At 48.3% G+C, this 20,596-nt stretch overlaps 2 protein-coding genes across 3 annotated transcripts; both read left to right on the forward strand.

The window, feature by feature from the left end:
* Positions 1-960: 960 nt before the first annotated feature.
* ANKRD39 (ankyrin repeat domain 39) lies at positions 961-15,494 on the forward strand. 2 transcript variants are annotated; one of them, XM_042932087.1, is made up of 5 exons: positions 961-1,091; positions 5,767-5,870; positions 6,278-6,481; positions 11,354-11,535; positions 15,412-15,494. In XM_042932087.1, exons 1-4 carry the CDS (start codon positions 992-994, stop codon positions 11,495-11,497), a joined length of 552 nt encoding a protein of 183 aa, XP_042788021.1. In that variant the 5' UTR covers positions 961-991; the 3' UTR covers positions 11,498-11,535; positions 15,412-15,494. The 2 variants fall into 2 exon arrangements, with proteins under 2 accessions (XP_042788021.1, XP_042788020.1); XM_042932086.1 differs by lacking the exon at positions 15,412-15,494 and having other exon boundaries at positions 11,354-11,753.
* ANKRD23 (ankyrin repeat domain 23) lies at positions 14,045-19,746 on the forward strand. The gene is made up of 9 exons (XM_042930321.1): positions 14,045-14,071; positions 15,412-15,558; positions 15,733-15,858; positions 16,857-16,982; positions 17,250-17,348; positions 17,433-17,531; positions 17,687-17,785; positions 17,928-18,026; positions 18,117-19,746. The coding sequence occupies exons 1-9, from the start codon at positions 14,045-14,047 to the stop codon at positions 18,210-18,212; spliced, it is 918 nt and encodes a 305-aa protein (XP_042786255.1). The 3' UTR covers positions 18,213-19,746.
* Positions 19,747-20,596: the final 850 nt, after the last annotated feature.

A 20,596-nucleotide genomic window follows, 5' to 3' on the forward strand; every position in this document is an offset into this window, starting at 1 on the left:
AACACTTCAGCTATGTGGAGCATGGAACTTCCCCACTACCACCCAGTGTGCACCAAGCCACTGTCCTATCTAAGTAGTGGTACAAGGAGGGCCCAGATACTTGTAAGGAAAACAAGCCCCAGCCTGGATTCTGTAATTCATGCCCACAGATAGAGACAGTTGAAAAGTCCTCCCCACACGTGACTGGTCTGGAGGGCCTGCGGTGGCTGAAATGGGCCGCTGCCCCGGGTGTCCTCAGCTGTAGGAAAGGGCTATGAATCTGGAGACTTCTGGGTACGCTAAGATTCCAGCATGGTCAATAAACCCATGCCCTGAGGATGTTGACATATGAAGACTGATTCAGTAAATTAGGTTCCCACTGTGGAATTGGGGGTTCGGTACAACCCAACGGCCCGTCCCTGGCCTCGGGGCTTACATGCTCCTAGTGGCAGGACAAGTGACCCCCTTCCTCCCACGGGGTCTTCCAAGAAATGGGCAGGAGGCACGTGAGGAAGGAGGAGGAAGCGAGGTCACTGGGCCTTGAGGGGGTGTGGAAAGAGAGAACGGAGACCTTGGGGCGCGACCGGCGACTCCTGCCCTGGAGAAACCGGTGGCACACAGAACCTGGAGGGCCAGGCTCTGACAAGCTGCCGCACCCGCCCGCTGCGTCCCCGCAACCTACGAAGCCGGGGGCTCCGGCGCCATCCGCCAAGAGGTGGGGGCGGGGGGGGGGGGGGCGAGGGAATCCTACGCTGCGGCCTCCGCACTCCGCTTAGCCTGGGACGCCCTCGCGCGGCCGCCTCGGAGCGCGGTGGTGCGCCATAAGCCCCGCCCCGCCGCTTCCATTGATTCCCGAGCTAAAGCCCAGCTGGGTCGGCCTCCGAGGAAATCCTCGGCCGCCGAGGGGCGGATCCCAGAGCTGGTGCTGCCTCTGCTGCGTCCGCTCCGCCCACCCGCTGCGGCCGCGCGTGCGCACAACCGGCGGAGGGCGGGGGCGGGCGCCAAGGCTGGCATGGCGGCGCCGCGGCCATGCGCCGATAGCCCGTGCTGCTCTCATCCGGGTGTGGCGTCCGGCGTGCAACAGACGCTGGAGGAGATGGACTTCGACAGGGGTGAGGCTCCCCGCTGTCTCCAGGTCGCGGCACAAGGAGATGACCGAGAAGCGGGACCCCGAGGGCCGCAGCGGGCCGGGTGGGAGCCCAGGGGGGCAGTGGGCTCCCAGCCCCCGCGTCAGTGAGATCCCACCAGGCACCTGGCAGGGGCTCCGCCACTAGAAACTTCGTCTCGTGTGCAGGTTGGGAAACTGAGGCCCTGGTTTTGTTAACTTTCCCAAGTGGTGGGGCGGAGCCCGTCTCAGCTGGTGCGCCCCCTAGAGACTCGGGGACCCTCGGGTGTCTGCGGGGCCGGGCGGCAGAATCAGCAGCTCGGGGTATTGCAGCTACCCGGAGGTCACGGAGCTTCAGAGGGGGCTGCGCTGCGAAGAGAACTAAAGTTCTGACCTCAGGTGTGAGCCCTAGTGTGTCGGATCCTGTAGGCTTTAGATATGGCACACACGGCCCTCGGCGCAGGTGATGTTATCTCTACCTTTGGGACCTGAGAAGGAACTCTTTTACCCCAGACTGTAAGGAGATCGTATCGCCAGTAAGGAACACAGTAAAGCTGAAAGAAAATGTCCTCTTTTCTTGGGAAGCTGTGTATTATCCCTCTGTGCAGAGGCAGCTTATACAGTAATAACACTGTCCTCAATTGTTGGGTAGATGCTACTGCTTTATATATGCATTCTGACCCAACTATTAAGTGACTCTTGCATCTGCTTACTTCCCTCCACTTCTGCCACTCTTGGGGCTACTGAAGCAATTCCCTCATGGGCCTTCCTGCTTCCACTCCTGCCCTCCTATGGTGTTTTCTTCTCTACTTAGAGGCCAGAGTAACTTTTTGAAGGTATTAAATCAGGTGATTTCATTGCTCTTAGAATAAAATTCAGATTCCTTCCATGGCCTACAAACTGATCTAATCCCTGCCCGTTCTACTTCTCTGCCCTCATTTTATTCCTCATCCTTTTCTTTCCCCAGTCACTGCACTTCAGTCACACTGGGCTCAATTTTGGTTTCTCAGACATGCAAGATCTCTTTCTGACTTAAGGCCATTGTACTTGCTGTCCCAGCTCCTTGGAATGAACTTCCTGCAACATCAGGCTAGCTAATGCTTTTCTCTCTGGTCTCAGGTCAAATGTCACCTCAGAAAGACCCACCCTGAACACCCCATTCTAGTAGTTCTCAGCTGGGGGCTGTTCTGATCCCAAATGGTCTTTGGCAATGTCTGGAGACAATTTCAGGTGTTACTGGGAGGGTGCTATGGCATCTTGTAGGTAGAGACCAGGGATGTTGGTCTACATCCTACAGTGCACAGGACAGTTCCTCATAGCAAAGAATTATCTGGTATAACATGCTAATTGTGCTGCTGTTGAGAAAGAAACCTTGCCCTATCCAAAGTAGGGCCCCTTACCCTCCAGGTTACTCTGATATATTACTTTCATTAAAGCAGTTTTCACAACCTGACATTACTTTGTTTACTTATTTATTATCTATTTCCCACACATGGGAAAGATCCTTGTCTGTTTTCTTGTGTGGATTCTTTTTCTTCATATCTACTCTCTGGGTTTATTTTCCCGTTTCCTGGAGTATATCCTTTAAAGTTTTTTAGTGAGTATGCTTCTCCAACATTCATTCATTCATTCATTTCTCTCTCTCTCTCTCTCTCTCTCTCTCTCTCTCTCGACTGGTATAAAACTCTACGTTGACAGTTATTTTTTTTATCCCTCAAACCTTTGAAAATATTTTTCCTTTATCTTCTTTTGTCTGCTACTGTTGTTAAGAATTTAGCTGATAATCTGCTTGTTACTCTTCAATGACTGGTGATTTTTTTCTTTTTTGGTAACTTAAATGTTCTCTTTATTCTTGATGTTTGGTCATTTCACCATGGTAGATTTGTTTTGATCAGTTCTCCTTCGGATTTAATGTGGTTTTCATCTGAGAACTCATGGTTGCCTTTACTTGAGAATAATTCTCTCTCTCTTTTTTTATGCTTAGTTATTTTTGAGAGAGAGAGAGAGACAGAGTGTGAGTGAGGGAGGGGCAGAGAGAGCAGGAGACACAGAATCCGAAGCAGGCTCCAGGCTCCCAGCTGTCAACACAGAGCCCAGTGCGAGGCTTGAACCCATGAACTGTGAAATCATGACCTGAGCTGAAATCAAACGCTTAACCAACTGACCCACCCAGGTACCCCTACTTCAGAATAATTCTTAGACGATATCTCTTCAGACATTTCCTCTCCTCTTCTGTCCAGTTTCTCTCTCTTTTTTAAACTCCTATTAGACACATGTTGGTACAATCTGTCTTCTATGTTTCTTTACCTCTTTTTAATATTTTTGTCTTTACCATTCTGCATTCTGGGTGATTTCCAAGTCACTCCTTCTCTCTCCAGCTGGGTCTGCAGTACTGTCCAACCATCTGTTGTTGTTGTTGTTTTATTTCAGTGATTCTATTTTTTAATTTACTGACTTTTTTTTTTTTAAAGTAATCTCTAAAACTGACATGGGACTCAGACTCATGACCCCAAGATCAAGAGTCACATGCTCAACCAGCTGAGCCAGCCAGGTGCCCCTGACTTTTGTTTTAGATCTCCTTGTTCTTTTTTTACCCCTAACGTTCTGTTGATTTGTGGATTCTATTCCTTCATCTCTGTGAACACATTAAATGTTGTTTTATTTTTTTATTTTTTAAAGAAAATTTTAATGTTTATTTTTGAGAGAGAGAGTGAGCACAAGCGAGCGAGGGGCAGAGAGAGGGAGACAGACTCTGAAGCAGGCTCTGCGCTGTCAGCGCATAGCCCAACATGGGACTCAAATGCATGAACTGTGAGATCATGACCTGAGCTTAAGTCGGATGCACAACTGAGCCATCCAGACACCCCTAAATGTTGTTTTAAAGTCTTTTAGATTGTGTTGTTATGGCTGATTTTTAAAGCATGCATTTTTCCATTTGTTGTATTTGCTGACTGTCTCACATGGCAGTGGATTGCTTCTTGTTTTACAGCTTCTAATTTTTGAGCTCATAGGCTGAGTGGTGGGATGTCCTCTTTTGTAAGAGATTATCCACATACCTTTGTTGGCTTCTGGAGGTATAAAACATTTTTTTTTTTTTTTAAGTTGCCTCTGTGCAGCCCTTATAACATTCACTTGTCTGGGTCCATTTTTATTACAGATCCAGATTATGACATACTCTTAGCTTGGGGGTTCTGCTCCCTAAGGGGTATAAATAAATATAGGTCCCACATCTCCAAGTTGCTTGATTTTTTTTAGGTTTCTTCTGCCTGTGCTGTCTTCTAACACCTATTGGAATGGTGCCTTTTCTCATTTCCTTTAAGTTTGTATTCAGATGTCACCTTATCAAAGATGCCATCTGTGACCACTGCTCATATCCCTTCTCTGCTTTATTTTTCTTCATAGGTCTTAGTACCACCTGACTTATTTTTTTCCTGTTTGTCTCCTATAATTAGAATGTAACCTCCATAAGACTAAAATTTGCAGGGCAAGGGGAGCACTGGAGATCAGGGATCTTTAATTCTTGGCTGATCCCTAGTGCCCAGAAGAGTGCCAGATACATAGTAAGTATTCAGTAAATATTTGTGGAATGAGTCAAGTGCCTGTGCCTGGCAGCTTGCTTCTTGCTGGTATTCAGACCAGGAAAGTAGAGATTTTCCAGTCCCAGTTCATCCATGACATGGTACTTCCTGCCCACCAGCTTTGTGCACAGAACCTTGCTGTATCTATTCCCTGCCATACACGTGGCCTGCAGCCTTTGATGCAGACCCTGCCCAGTTGTTCTAGCCAAAGCCTCTAAGATCCATGTGCAGGGACACCTGGGTGGCTCAGTTGGTTAAGTGCTGACTTCGACTCAGGTCATGATCCTGCGGTTCATGGGTTCGAGACTACGTCAGACTCTGTGCTGACAGCTCAGAGCCTGGAGCCTGCTTCCGATTCTCTCTCTCTCTCTCTCTCTCTCTCTCTCTCTCTTCCCCTCACCTTCTCACACTCTCTTTCAAAAATAAACATTAAAATTTTTTTTTAAATTATCTGTGTCTAGTTACAAGGACTTTTGGGATTCTGCAGACTCAGTACCTGCTCACCACTTTGGCTGTGGTTTTCACCTTGTTCTGGCAGCTGGTAATGTCCTTCTCTTGCTTTTAAATTTGCCTGTGTATTCAAATATTTTAAACATTACCTTATCCAACATTTGTGTATTTGAAGTGGTTTGAAGAAGGGATTTCTGTGTCTGCCCAATTCTACTGTCCTGATTAGACAAAGCCCCTTGTCTATCTTTTTTTTTTTTTTAACGTTTATTTATTTTTAAGAGATAGAGTGTGAGCGGGGGAAGGGCAGAGAGAAAGGGAGACACAGAATCCGAAGCAGGTTCCAGGCTCTGAGTTGTCAGCACAAAGCCTGACATGGGGCTCGAACCCACGAACCACGAGATCACGACATGAGCCAAAGTCAGATGCTTAACTGACAGCCACCCAGGCACCCCAGCCCTTTGTCTATCTTGTCCACGGCTACGTCGCCACCTCCTAGGACAGCCCTTGGCACAGAGGAGATCTCAGTTAATATCATCTGTTGAATGAATAAATCCCCCATTTTATAGGTGAGAAAATGGAGATCAAGAGGTAAAGGAAGCACTAAAAGTCTCCAGTCATTCAACATTATCCAGCACTTTGGTTGTCTTTCCACAGGAATCTGGTCAGCAGCCCTGAATGGAGACCTAGGTCGAGTGAAATATTTAATCCAGAAGGCAACAGACCCTAGCCAGCCTGACTCAGCTGGCTACACTGCTCTGGTGAGCTGGGGAGGAACACAGGGTCAGAGGAGGGAGAAGCTTTCATGTGGGATACGTGCTCCCTGTGGGGAAGGGGGTTATGTCGCCTTTACTCCTGCCCTTCTCTCCTAGCAGGTTTTCTGTTTTAAGCATCAGGTGAACCTGTTTTGTTTTTTTTTTTTTAATTAGTGTTAAAGTGCTTTACATCAATTATTTAATTTCATTTTCCTAACAGTCCTGTGACATAGGAATAATTATTATCCTCATTTGCCTGTTGAGGAAACTGATGCTAGAAATGAAGAGGCTTGCCCAGGTCATATAGCTGATGGAGATCATCCTCTTGCTCCCGAGCCCATGCTCTCACCCCTCCACCACCCTCATTGCCTGCCTGGGCTCTGCTGTCTGAACTTGGTCTCTTTTCCCTGCAGCACTATGCCAGCCGCAACGGGCACTATGCTGTATGCCAGTTCCTGCTGGAAAGTGGGGCTAAGTGTGATGCCCAAACCCATGGGGGCGCCACTGCTCTGCACCGGGCAAGCTACTGTGGGCACACTGAAATTGCACGGCTCCTGCTGTCTCATGGGTCCAACCCCAGGTTGGTAGATGACGATGGCATGACCAGTTTGCATAAGGTATGCTCCCTTCCCCCCTCAAAATCTTGGTTTTTGTCATTATAAAAGTTATAACATGTTCGCTGTAGAAAACATGGGGAAAGCAGAAAAGGGAAAATACAAATCACTTATAACGCCAGTGCTTACCAGTCATCACTTTAGGATTAACGTATCTGGCATTTTTCCTGTGCATGTAAATTAGAATTAAATGTATGGTATCATTTTTTTTTTCTTTCCTTTAGTGATATGCCATGAATGCTTTTCCATGAAGTTAGTTTTCTGAAGCTCACACCTACTTTAGGGGCAGCCCCTGGCTGGCTCAGTCAGTAGAGCATATGACTCTTGATCTTGGAGTTGTGAGTTTGTGCCTTACATTGCGTGTAGAGATTACTTAAAAATCTTTAAAAAAAAAAAAAAGTTGAATGAAGCTTACACCTACTCTTACCTGTCCCTGTAGCCCACTTTCCATACTATAACCAGAGTGATTGCTTAATTAACCTTCTGACCAGAAATACCTACACATGGTGAAGAGTTTGAAGAGTACAAAACAGTGCAGCAGGAAAATGATTCCCTTCCACCCTGATGCCTGGTTCGTCGATCTTCTAGGGCACCTCCCTCAAGGCATCACTGTTACTGATTTCTTATGCACATTTGAAAAATGGTTTATGCATGTTTATGGCATATGTGTATACATTTATTCTTCTCTTGCCTCCACTTGGTTTTCTCCCAGAGTGATGGTTTTTAAATTAATTCTGATCATGCCACACCTTAGAGGCCTTCAAGGCCTTAAGCTGCTTTACAAGGCTGTCTGGGGTTAGCCCCTGCCTGCTTCTCCAGTTTATCTTTTCTTCTTCTCTTCTCTTTTTTTCCCTTCCTTCCTTCCTTCCTTTCTTATATATTTATTTATTTAAACAACACACAGTAAAGAATATTTTGGAGGGCGCCAGGGTGGCTCAGTCAGTTGAGCACTTGGACTCAAGACTCTTGGTTTCGGCTCAGGTCATGATCTCATAGTTCATGAGATTGAGCCCTGTGTTGGGATGTGTGGAGCCACTTTGGGATTCTCTGTCTCCGTCTCTCTCTGCCTCTCCCCTGCTCTAGTGCACGCACTCTTTCTCTCTCAAAATAAATAAACATTTTTTTATAAAAGAATATTTTTGAATTGTAGCCTACAAAACGTAATTCTGGATGTGAAATTTTATTTTATTATTTTTAAAATGTTTGTTTATTTTTGAGAGAGAGTGAGCAGGGGAGGGGCAGAGAGAGGGGGACAGAAGATCTGAAGTACAGATGCAGGGCTTGAATTCACAAACTGTGAGATTATGACCTGAGCCAAAGTCGGACACTCAACCGACTGAGCCACCCAGGTGCCCCTAAATTGTAAAACAGAAAAATTTAAGTAGTTGACCGCATGACTTACCATCAGAACCTGTGGCAGACACTTTTGCTGTCCACCAAAAATTTGTGTTCACTCTTCATATTAGAGACATGTCTCAAAGGGGGCTCTGCAATCACAGACAACTTTCAGTTCCCTCTAGCATGTAGTGTGGCAAGTTCTCAGCCATTAGAAGACAAGACACACTGATGAGCTTCCTCTAGGAGGGTTTTCTTTTAGCAGCCAGTGTTCCTCCTCCACACACTCTACTCTGCCTCCCCAGGCAGTAACAGAGACAGCTAGGGGTCGGCAAGTCCACAGTAAGCAATCTGGACTCCAGAAGCATGATAGGAAGGTGCTTGTTTAAGTACAGTAGCCTTGAAATGTTAGGTCAGCAAAGATAGAGTTCTTATTTTTATTTATTTTGTACACCTGACTGTTGAATAATACATGTTATAATTATTTTTTAACGTTTATTTATTTAGAGAGTTTTGAGAGAGCGCAAGTTTAAAAAAACATCACAAATCAGCGTAACAAACACAATAATAATGAAAAAGTTTGAAAATTTCAGGAAGTATGAAAATATAACAGATAGGAAGTGACCAAGAGCTATTGGGAAAACCCTGCTTGATGCAGGGTTGCCATAGACCTTCAGTTTATAAAAACAAACAAACAAAACCCACCATACCTGCATAGCTCAGTAAAGCAAAGTGCAGCAAAACGAGGTTTTCCTATATATAAAATAGTCAAACCTAGAAGCAGAGAGTAGAATGGTGGTTTCCAGGGGCAGGGGGGAGGGAGGGAGTTGCTGTTGAACTGGTATAGTTTCACTTGGGCAAGTTGATTAAGTCCTACGGATCTGTACTGTGCCTGTAGTTGGCTGTACTGTGTGGTACACTTTAAATTTGTTGAGAAGGGTGGGGTGCCTGGCTGTCCCAGTCAGTAGAGCATGTGACTTGATCTCAGGATTTTGAGTTCAAGCCCCACATTGGTCCTGGCCTACTTAAAAGGTGGGAGGCTATCATTTAACAATAAAAAGAACAATTACCGGGGTGCCCTGGTGGCTTAGTTAAGCATCCGACTATTGATTTCAGCTCAGGTCTCATGGTTTGTGAGATTGAGCCCCGTGTGGGGCTCTACACTGAGAGCGCAGAACCTGCTTAGGATTCTCTCTCTCCCTCTCTTTCTGTCCCTCTCCCACTTGCACAGGTGCTCGCTTGCTCGCTCTCTCTCTTTCAAGATAAATAAGTAAATAGTAAATATGAAAAAAACAATTTCCAAAACTAATTACTTTCTTAAGGTAGATCTCGGGGTGCCTTGCTGGTTCAGGCAGGAAAGCAGGTGACCCATGATCTTGGAGTTGTGGGATTGAGCCCCATGTTGGGTATAGAGATTACTTAGAAATCACAAATCAGTTAATTAAGAAGGTAGGTCTCATGTGAAATGTTTTTACCACAATAAAAAAATGGTGTGGAGGGTGCTGTCTCAAAGATCAACTTAATTTTTAGGAAACCAGATGTGAATATTTCATCATCCAATGATTTTCAGATATATTACACTTGCATGCACTTCAAGGGAAAATGTCAACCTTTCCTCCAGTTTATCTTTTTTTTTTTTTAAGTTTAATTATTTAAGTAATCTCTACACCCAACATGAGACTTGAACTCACCACCCCAAGATCAAGAGTTGCATGCTCTTCTGACTGAGTTAGCCAGGTGCCCATCTTGAGCTCCCATCCCCTTGTCTCTTAACACTGATGCCCAGTTTCTTTTCTCTCTCTTTTTTTAATGTTTATTTATTTATTTATTTTGACAGTATGTGCAAGCATACTTGCAGATACTGGATGGTTGGGCAGAGAGAGAGGAGAGAGAGAATTCTAAGCAGGCTGCATGCTCAGTGTGGAGCCTGACATGGGGCTGGATCTCACAAAGTGTGAAATCCTGACCTGAACTGAAATCAACAGTCGGATGCTTAACCAACTGAGCCACCCAGTCGCCCCTCAGGCTCAGTTTCTTGACCCTATTATGGTGACACTCCAGGGCCTTACATATCAAGCTATCCCCTTCTGGATGCCTCTCTCCCAGTTTTCATCTGGCTTGTTTCTGTCTTTCCTTCTGGATCTCAGCTTCTACATCACACCCTCAGAGAGCCTTCCTGTTGCTTAGACGTGGGCAGCTCATGCAACTGATGTGCAGAAGCACCCTGCACTTGACTTTCCTAACTTTTCTCCTTGAAATTCCTTTGAATTCTGTCTCTGTCCCTAGAGATAGCTAAGACTTGATCTTGTTTACTGTTGTAGCCCCAGCTCTTGGCCTAGGTGCCCAATGAATATGTGCTGAGTGAACAACCGGATGTTGTTTTATTTTCTTTTAAGATGCTTGCCATTTGGAGAGGCAGATTGCTTATTTCTTAATGGTCTAAACTGGTGTTGCTCATTTTGTTTTAACTCCCATGGAGGGTTTGTACGGGCAGGACACTGCCGCAGATATTGCTGGCTGGTGTTCCCCACAGCATGAGGCCTTTTCAGCGTGTATCCTGCCTTTTTCTCTCATTCAGGGGATGCACATGTGTGAGGAATAGGAATTGTTTTTTCTTTTTCAAAAAATAAGCTACTTGAAAACTTTGGTCCTTTTTTTGAAAAAATTCTTTGGGATGCATCTCACAACTGCACACAACATACCACTGCCTGAATTGAGGCAACAAAATTGAGAACCTTGGGTCTGTATTTCTCAAGAGGACCTGCAAAATAAAGATCTGGATTCAGATTACAGACCATATTTGCTGCTAATATTAATTTTTACACCTCTCAAAAGCCCCTAGGTACATCAGTCTGTCTGTTGGGAGGAGCAGGGAATTCAAGTGGTATAACACAGTTGTTAAGAATTGAGACTTGGCGGTCAGATGGACCTGGTTTAGAGTCCCTAGGCTGCCACACTGGCTCTGTGACCTTGGACAAGTCACTTGTATAAGCCATCTGTAAAATGAGAATAATGATAATTCCTATCTTTGAAGGTTATTGTGAACACTGAATAAACTAATCTATAGAAGTCACTTTAACTCTCTCCTCTGGGGGAGTTAAGTTAAAAAGAGGCAGAGGAGAAAGCTGAGAACCTGAGCCCATTTTTCTCTGCTCATCTGAAAGGTCCCAGAGGGCAGAGGCTGTGTCTGGTATAGGTTGTACCCATGGTGCCCGACGCCCTTGTACATTTGTAAAAGACACTCAGATCTAAGGTTCTATATTTGTTTTTAATGTGCAGGCCTGGAGAGAGAAGAATGGCCACTGAGCAAAGGACACGAGAGAAAAACTCAAGCTAACTGCCAGAATAGCACTAGAGAATTCCACCAATCTTTATGCAAGTTGTTGGGATTTGGTAGGAATTAGGGGAAATCTACTCAAACAGTCAGTGTCTCTCTTTTCACAAGACCTTTTTTAGGACCAAGAAATTCCCAGAAGTGGATCAAGAAAGGGCAGGGCCCAGTGAGGGTATGGCTCTTGATTCAGGTCTCTCTCTCCACAGGCTGCTGAGAAGGGTCACGTGGACATTTGCTCTCTCCTGTTGCAACACAGCCCAGCCCTGAAGGCTGTCCGGGATCGGAAGGCACGACTGGCATGTGACCTGCTGCCCTGCGACAGTGACCTACGGGACCTGCTGGCCAGCTGAACTGCCACCCTTCTGCTGTCTTAGGCTGCCATGCAAGGGTACACATACTAGCCCTCCCAGCCCCTGCCTTGGTCAGCATCCATGCTGCAGGGTGGGAAACTGAGGCCTGAAGAGCCCCATTCTGGCCACTGTGGAAGTGAGGGAGTAGATCTCGTGGGGCTGTAAGTGCTTACGCCTGGACAGATGATCATATTCTAAATTAGTTCATGTGGAAACATCTATCCCTTGGAAAAAATAAAGTTGTATCCTTACCTCATCCCATGTTCAAAAATAAATTTCAAGTAAAGACCTAAGTATAAAAACAGAACTATGTAAGTATTAGAAGAAACCACGGAATAGATGACAAAAGCCACTTTCTGGCTGAGTGCCCTTGGAAAAAGTCACTTCACCCATCTGTCCTGGCTTCCTCATCTGTAAGGTGAGGATGATTATAATACGGCCTGCCTTAAGGGCCGTGCGGGGGTTCAATGAATGAATCTATGGAGAGCACTAGAGAGTGTGCTGGGCACATTGCAAGCAGTGTATTTGGAGGACCCACTTCCTCAACTTGCATTAATTTTAACAATCTGCTAGATTAAAAGTGTTCTTGCTTTATTTTGCATTGCTGATTATCAGTGAAGTTGACCACCTGTTTTCTCTGAACTTCCTGTCCATACCTATTGCCTAAAGACTTTCTTCCTTTGATTGATTCATAGGAGTTTGTATATTCTGGATAGTAATATTGTGGTTTTTTTCTTTCTTATCATCACTTTGTTGGTATCTGCTCATGGAAATTGGTACACCTGCTGTAGACAGCAGTTTAACAATATCTATCAAAACTTAAGTGAGTAGGGCCAATAATTTGATTTCTCTGTAGCTACTTAGAGAAATATCCATAAATTTACTTACAGAGACGTTTACAGAGTTGTGCATTGGAGCATGTAGTGTAATTTAAAAAAAAAGGAGGAAGGGAGGGAGACAAGCGAAGTTCTCTCTGTTAGGGCAATGATTAAATTCTGGGACATGTGTCATTTGGGGGAAGTTTAGCAGAGTGCAGTGTAGGCTAATGTGGAAAGCGTGCTGAGTTGGGATCAGTGTGATGCCTCTTAAAACGTGGCTATAAAAACATGACTGTACATCCACAAGACATAGAGGAAAAGAGGATATATACAACACCGGTACACATGGTATCCCCTGGGCCACTGTGGCAAGAGTGGTTCATCAAGTGCATCTTGAGTTTTGTTTATCTTCCAGTTTTTTATAAGGAGTAATTTTTTGGTAAGAGTTCATACCAGTTAATTTCATGTGGAAGAAACTAGTTTTACTGGTGAGAGTTTCAGTGGCAGACAATTGAGTCCAGAACTGACGTCTTGTCTTATCTTACTTACCCTCACTCTAGGTAACCCCCCCTCTGCATTCTCAAAGGCAAGAAATCACGCTAGACAAAAACCCCTGGTGCATAAGGACCAAGTTTCTCTAAAAACCTCCAGGTTCCCTAAGTTTCAAAACTTGGATGTATTTACCAAGAAGCCAGCTGTGGGTGGAACCATTCCCAGCCCTTTGGGGCCTCGGGCTGTCCTTGACCTGTAGTTCTTCCCTCCCTCTGGTTCAGGTCATCTCTACTCATGTAGCTCCAATTCTGGAATCTTATTTACTACCTATCAGATTTCCTTTCAAAGGTCAAAGCAGAATTCAAGGCACAGCTGGGTGAAGGGCATGCTTGGCATCTTAAAGGGAATTAGGAAGTTTGACTTTGGTGGCTTGAGACAGGTTGCTTTGTGACTGGATTAATGGTTGACATTCCGTACTTGGACCTGGAGTGCATCTCCGTTCAGCTTCCATGTGGAAAGGCATGCTCCCTGCCAGGAGGGCGTTGGGTAGGGGACCTGCATGTGTGGGACTTGGCTTTTCAAGAGGCATGAGGTGCTGATGACAGGCTGGACTTGGCCCCTGGTGGTGGTATAATTTAAAACACTGACTCTCAGAGTGGTGAGGGAGAAGAAACAGGAACTATAAGGGAGAAGTGAGGGCCACCTGGGGAAAGAAACCAGCAAGAGTAGGGAGGGCAGTCTTGAAACTGGGAGTGGGAGGTCGCTTGAAGCCTGATTTCCTCCTGTAGATGCCATGAGGATTCCTGACGCAGAGGTCAGCCTCTTAGGCCTGTCCTTCCAGAGATATCCTCTAGGATTCTGGCCTCCTTTTGCTTAGGACAGGCTGGCTGGGTTTTTTAGGATCTCAGGCAGCTAGACCTGCAGCAACATGGAGGATCACGCCCAACTCTTCTCTAGTGGCCCAAGCACCCCTGCATCCGTTTATTGGTTGGACCACTCCTGAGCAGGTGCAGGAGAGTGGGTGTCTGAGAGTGCACCTGACTCAGCTGAAAGCGGTTCCTGCTGCCTTCAGCGGGCTATACGCCCACACTGGTATTTTGGTCAGTGTTACAGAGCCACTGAGCAATCTGGCCCAGGCAAAAGCCTCTGGCCTGCCCTGCCCCCAGGAGCTAGCTCTCTATAAAAGGGCTGAGCCACTCAGCTCCTCTCACTGGGGGTGTGAAGAGCAGGGGGGACCATGGATGTCATCAGCATCCAGCAGTTGGTAAGAACAAGGGGCAGAGGGGAGGGAGGCCAGGCGATTGTCTAGACTGCAGGCTGGCTCGGCAGAACGAGGAGGTCCAGCTAGAGGAGGGCAGGCAGCTTCTATCTGTGGTCTAAGGATCAGGTTTTAGGAGCAGAAACATGCGGTGGTTTTCTGGTGTGGCAGCCCAGTTCTGTGAGGTAGCGAGAGAGGGAAGCAATGGGAAGATGCGGAGTGACGGCAGACGTGACAGCCCTCAAGTTTAGTGAGTTTTCCTCTGGACTGTGATGGTAAAAGAGAAATTGGAAGTGGTAGGTTACTTTGGAAGATATGAGTGTAGCTGGGGTGTGGGTTTAGTTCAGCTGCTAGGATAACCATCACTCTGGAAATGGTCCAGAGGGTCTGGCTGCCTTGCTTGGGGTAGAGGAAGGGTGCTCTTGAGTTCCCAGGCAGTGAGAGAAGCGGTGACACCAGTGACACTTAGGGGTGTCTGTTTTGGTGAGGCAAGGCACGGGAGGGAGGCCCAGGACTCAGGTTGCCCAGTAAGCCCCTCTGCAGGCCAGTGCCTTGGCGGGCCCAGCCCAGTGCAGCCTCTGCTGGGAAGTGGGTTGCTGGGCTTGAGGAAAGTTAGGTTGCCAGCGTTTACTAGTTAGTTCTGCATGCTGGGAGCCCTAGGCTCTGCCATCTGTCATCCCGTTTCCCCTCTCCCCCGGTATCCTTATTCCTTAGTGCTCCCCAGCTCTTGAACCCCCAGTGGGTGCGGGGGATAAGAACAGATCATGATATGGTGGGTTCTGCCCCAGCAAAGTCCCAGTACTTAGTTTCCTCCTCAGCCTCGTGAGCTAATTGCTAGTGTTACCCCCATTCTAGTGATGAAGAAACAGAACTTCACAGGAGCCAAGATTTAAACCCAGGAGTTCACAATTTTACCCACGAGGCATGTCCTCTGTCCTTCTGAGCTCGGGGTTAGATGGCAGTATGGCGTGGTCTGGTAGGAATGTAAGGACGATGGCCCAGGAGGGAAGCTGAGGTGTCACCTACCCTGAGCATACCTGGACACAAGCCCAGCAATATAAATAGATGTGGCATCACGCCCCTGACCCTGTGTCCTGCTGACAGGACAGGGTAGGCGGCAGTTATCCTGGGCCCCAGGCAACACTATAGTAGGTGAGAGCCAACATCCACAGGTGGCAGGGAGCATGCCAGCAGAGCACCAGGAAACTGCGAAGGGTCAGACCACCCCGACGTCCACAACACTAATCTCTGTAGGTCTGCTCTTCCCAGGATCCCTGTACTGCACTGCTGTGTCTTCTAAGGACTCTTCATTTTTCTGAGTGTTTATCCTTATCCTGCTCCTACAGGTATGTGGAGAAAGAGTTGAAAGGAAAGCGTCGGGATGTGGACATGGCGTTGCTGATTGTGGAGGCGGGCCCAGAGCCTGGAGGCTGGGAGCCCAAGAGGCCGTGGCCTGGGAGCAGTGGAAACTCGAAGAAGAGAAGAAGAAGAAAGTGAGCAGTGCTTGGGGGCCCAGTGGGTGCCAACGCCAAGGGTCAGCAGTGAGGGCCTCAGGCGGCTGGGGTCCCTCCGGTGGGTGGGAGACATAGTGAGCCCAGCCAGGAGCCTGCCCCCGAGGCTTCCATGACCAAGGCTGACTACTGGTGTGGTCTGGTCTTGTGCCCCAGCTTGAGAGATTGAACAACTCCAGACTGAATCTGGAGACTCTGGCTGACTTGGAAAACTTGGTTCAAAGACGGAGAAAACGACTGAAACGCAGAGTCCCCCCTAGGGCACCTGAGCCCACGGTTAAGGTAAGTGAGGAGTCAGGGTGAGGGGAGAGTGCACACCTGGGGCCGGAGTTTGTGGGGAAGTGCTTCCTCTCCCCCGGGAGGGCTTGGGGAAGAGTGGATGCTGCCAGCCACCAGCTCACTGCCAGGGCCTGCCAAGCTGAATGAAATCCATTTTGGAGGGCACACAGCCCCCTACTTGTTTGCTGGGGGACCACACACAGGGTGGCTTAAACAACAGAAGGTTATTCTCCCAGTTCTGGAGGCTAGAAGTCTGAGATCAAAGTGTCAGTGGGGTTGGGTTGGTTCCTTGTGAGGGCTGTGGGGGAAAGTCTATCCCTACCAGCCGTCTAGCTCCCGGGGCTTGGTGGCTAGCTTTGGTGTTCCCTGGCTTGTGGGTACATCACCCCAACCAGTCTCTGCCTGAGTTCACATGGCACTCTCCCCATGTGCATGCTGTGTCCACATGTCCCCTTTCATTAAGGACACCACTCATATTGGATTAGGGCCCACTTTATTCCAGTGTGACTTCATTTTAACTAATTCCAGCTGCTTATTTCCAAATAAGGCCACATGCTAAGGTCCTGGGGTTGGGATTTTAGCATATAAACTTAGGGGGTGGGGGGCAAGGCAACCCATAATGGGCATAATAGGTGCCTAGTCAGTCAGAATCTCCTGGGGGGTGGGTTTTTAAGAATCTCTGATTTGGGGGCACCTGGGTGGCTTAGTCAGTTAAGCATCCGACCATTGGTTTTGGCTTCAGTCGCAACCTCACCGTTCATGAGTTTGAGCCCCGCATCAGGCTTCATGCTGACAGTGCAGAACCTGCTTGGGATTCTCTCTCCCTCTCTCTTTGCCCCCTCCTGCTTGTGGGAAAAAAAGATTAAAAAACTCTTGATTTGTACAAGCCACCAGTCAATGCTAGTCTTTAGCCAGCTCTTAGGGGCCCGCTTGGCTAGAGTGGTAGGGCCCCAGAGGCCTGTGGTTTTGGGAAATGATTTGGTCTCCTTCAACTTATCCAGCTGCAGCCCCAGGCCCAGCTGGAGTCTGTGGACCTGGAGATGTTCCTGAAGGCAGCTGCTGAGAACCAGGAGACCCTGATTGACAAGTACCTGACAGATGGAGGGGACCCCAATGCCCATGACAAGGTAGTGAGAGTGGGGTGAATCAGACTGCAGTGTCAGCGGCTGCAGGGGTGCTGTCTTCAGGGTATTTTAGTTCTGGCCTACGAAACTGCAGGCCTTTTCTATCTTATGGGGCACGAGTTGCCTCCTGAGCCAGGAGGGAAGGGCCCTTGGTGTGATCAGGCAGCAGGCACATCTGTTCAAGGAACCCAATACTGGGAATAGGACCCGGGGCAGGGCCTTAAAGGGGTGGCCATGCTCCCTCTGCCTCATCTCCTGTCTCTACCCCAGCTGCACCGCACAGCCTTGCACTGGGCCTGTTTGAAGGGTCACAGCCAGCTCGTGAACAAGCTGTTGGAGGCAGGTGCCACTGTGGATGCTCGAGACTTGGTGAGAACTGGGAAGGCCCACCCTCACGGCAGACACCCTGCCTTGCACACAGCACGTCAGTACGTTGATGCTTTTGTTTTGTAGCTGGACAGGACACCTGTGTTCTGGGCCTGCCGTGGAGGACACCTGGACATCCTCAAACAGCTGCTTAACCAGGGAGCCCAGGTCAATGCCCGGGACAAGGTGAGGGGTGCACTGCTGTGGGGTGGTCTGCTAAAGAGAAGACCCAAGAATGCACAAGAGCTCAAGCTATTCGTGGAGAAGCGAAAGCACAGCCTTTTGGGGTTGCGATGAGGCCTCACCACTTGGAGCAGACAGATTCTCATCCACTCCCTTAGATCTGGAGCACCCCCCTGCATGTGGCCGTGCGCACGAAACACTGTGACTGCCTGGAGCATCTCATTGCGTGTGGAGCCCACATTGACGCACAGGACAAGGTAAGGTGCTGGGCCTTTTGGACTTGGGTCAGCTCCACCCGGGAACAGTGACTGAGAGAGCCAGAGCTCGAGGACAGCACTTGCCAACTTGAACCTTCCAGAGATGGGGAGGTTGGGAGGATAACATCCCCTTTCTCAACAGGAAGGGGACACAGCTCTACACGAGGCTGTGCGGCATGGCCACTACAAAGCCATGAAGGTACTGCTGCTCTATGGAGCCAAGCTGGGCGTGCAAAATGTGGTGAGTATGAGCAGGGCTGAGGCCCTGGCCTGAGAAGTGTGGGTGGAGCTCTTAAGGAGAAGGGGACTGATCCAGTATCCTTGTTCCTAGGCCTCAGTGACCCCGGTGCAGCTAGCACGAGACTGGCAGCGGGGCATCCGGGAAGCTCTGCAGGCCCATGTTGGGCATCCCCGCACCCGGTACTAGTGACAGCAGACCTGCAGGGTCACTTCACAGCCACCATTCCATCCCCTTTACCTCCCATCCTTATGTCTTGTCATCCGCACCACTCTGTGGGTCTCACCTCAGTCCTTATTCCTCTGTCCTGGGACTGCTTCCTCAGGCCAGTCCTAACAGGACTGAGCAGCAGCACTGAGGCCAGCAGGTGAATAAAGCAGGCCTCCCTGGCCCGAGTCAGGGCTGACTTGTTTCCTGCCAGGGCACCAGCTAGGAAGGGCTGACGCAGAGGACCACAGGGAAGCAGGGAACAAAGTGGGTCCAGATGAGGAACAGTGTAGGGAGAGTGGGAATCCAGGATGGAGCGAAAAATAAGTCCTAAACCTTGAGCTGCCCAGGGTTGGGTACTAGGTGTCCTTGGTGTCCCCTGATCCTCAGTCTGAGAGACTGTGTCCCTCCCTCCACGAGGGAGAGGGGGGCGGGGATTCAGTACATGGCTTGTGGCTGCCCTGGGGCAGGGGTTTCTCTGGGGAATTCCATTCCTATCAGCAGCAACCCTGATAGCATGTGGAGTGGCTCTAGACAACTTTGGCCTTAGGGATTCTGGAGGTGGGTCTGGCAGTCTGGAGGGGACGCTCAATAGGTTTGAGGCCCCACTGCAGAAGTCCAGTACCAACCTGGTTGCCTCAGAAGCCCTAAGACTGAGGAGCTAGAGCTGATGTTTATTTTAGGGAAACTTTGTGCCTACTGCCTCAGGGCTTTGGTCAGCCTGCCTGCCGCTCTCTAGTTGACCAGCTGGTGGCGCTTCTGGTAAGGGTGAAGTGCCTGGGAGCTGGGGATTGCTTGTGGCCCACCCAGCTTTTGGGGTGGTGGCCCGTAACCCTACTTACTTTGCCTCAGGCAACATCGCCCTGGCACTAGAGCTTGAGCCTGGACCTTGCAGCTGCACCTGCTCTGCTTTCTCCCACCGCTGAGGTGGGACATCGAGGAGCTGGTGGCTCAGCCCTGGAGGGGAAGCAGAGGAGAGTGAGGAGCACACCTGCTGCTTTCCCTCCTCTGCTAAGTGGTGGCAGATTTAGGACCCAGCTTCCCACGAGCTCTCCTGAAGGTCCCTTCCTTCCACTGCCTTTTCCGCTCCATGGCGCACTGGCGCAGACCCATACTGCTGGCAGGGCTGGGTCCTGAACTGGCGGAAAATGAGTTTTAAGGAACTTTGCCCTAAATGGAGAACTACAAGCTGAGGCCCCAGCTTTAAGATGAAGGGTCAGCCTCCCTCACATACATAAGGTACCTGGATTGACATCCATTTTGCAGTTCTTTCTAGTCTAACATTGGTGGCCTTCTTGGGCCGAGCACAAGGCTATTCTTAGGATGGAAAAAGCGACTAGAGCTCCCACCGGGGGCCACACACCTTCCCTTCTCATGGACAGCCCCTGCCCTGTGGTGAACTGTGTTTGCCCAGGTGCCGGAGCCATAGGAGAAATAGGCATTCAAGTCCATGGAGAAGACGACCCCCCATCTAGAAAATGGGGACCCTTACTTGACAGACAAAAATACCATTTTATACGCATCAATATTTTTTGTTCATTAAAACTGGTTGACTATCCATCACAGCCTACTTGTCTGTTCTGGGCTGGGAGGGGCCAGTTCATTAGGTCCGAGCCTTGTCTTCCTCAGCAGCAAAGCTCAAGCCTGTTAACCATACTGGCCTGACAGCAAGATGGGCTCCCAAGTGCAGAGTGGGGAGTCCAGACACTTGGCTTGTGTGCTCAAGGCATCACTCACTCACTCACTGATGGGCAAGTTCCAAGAGCACTGGTTCTCAGACTTGGCTGCTTATCACAATCACGAGGGAAGGTTTTAAAAAGTCCTGATGTCCAGGGGTTCCTGGTAAGCTTCTGACTCTTAATTTCGGCTCAGGTCATAGTCCTGCCTAAGATCCTCTCCCTCTGTCCCTCCCCAACTTTTTCTCAAAAAAAAAAAAAAAAAAAAAAGGTCTTGATGTCCAAGCTAGTTAAATTCTCTCTGGGGTAGGACCCAGGTATCACCACTATGATGCAGATGACACACCTCTCTATGTAGGAAACCCTTAAGGATCTACAAAAAAAATCACCTAGAATAAAGGAGTTCAGGATCTCAAGATCTAAAACAAACATACAAAGGCCTATTTCTGCATATTAGCAATGACTACGTGGACATGAAACTTAAAAAAACACAGTTCCACTTAAAAATTGCTTTTAAAAATGAAAATAGTACTTAGATGTAAATCTAACAAAACATTTAAGGACTTGTATGCTGAAAACTTCAATACAATGATGAACAAAATTAAAGGAGAGTTAAAATAAATGGAGACCTACCTTGTTCGTGGATTGGAAGATGAGACCTAGTAAAGATGTCAATTCTCCCCAAATTGA

This window comes from Panthera leo, chromosome A3 (assembly GCF_018350215.1).
Source record: "Panthera leo isolate Ple1 chromosome A3, P.leo_Ple1_pat1.1, whole genome shotgun sequence".
NCBI lineage: Eukaryota > Metazoa > Chordata > Mammalia > Carnivora > Felidae > Panthera > Panthera leo.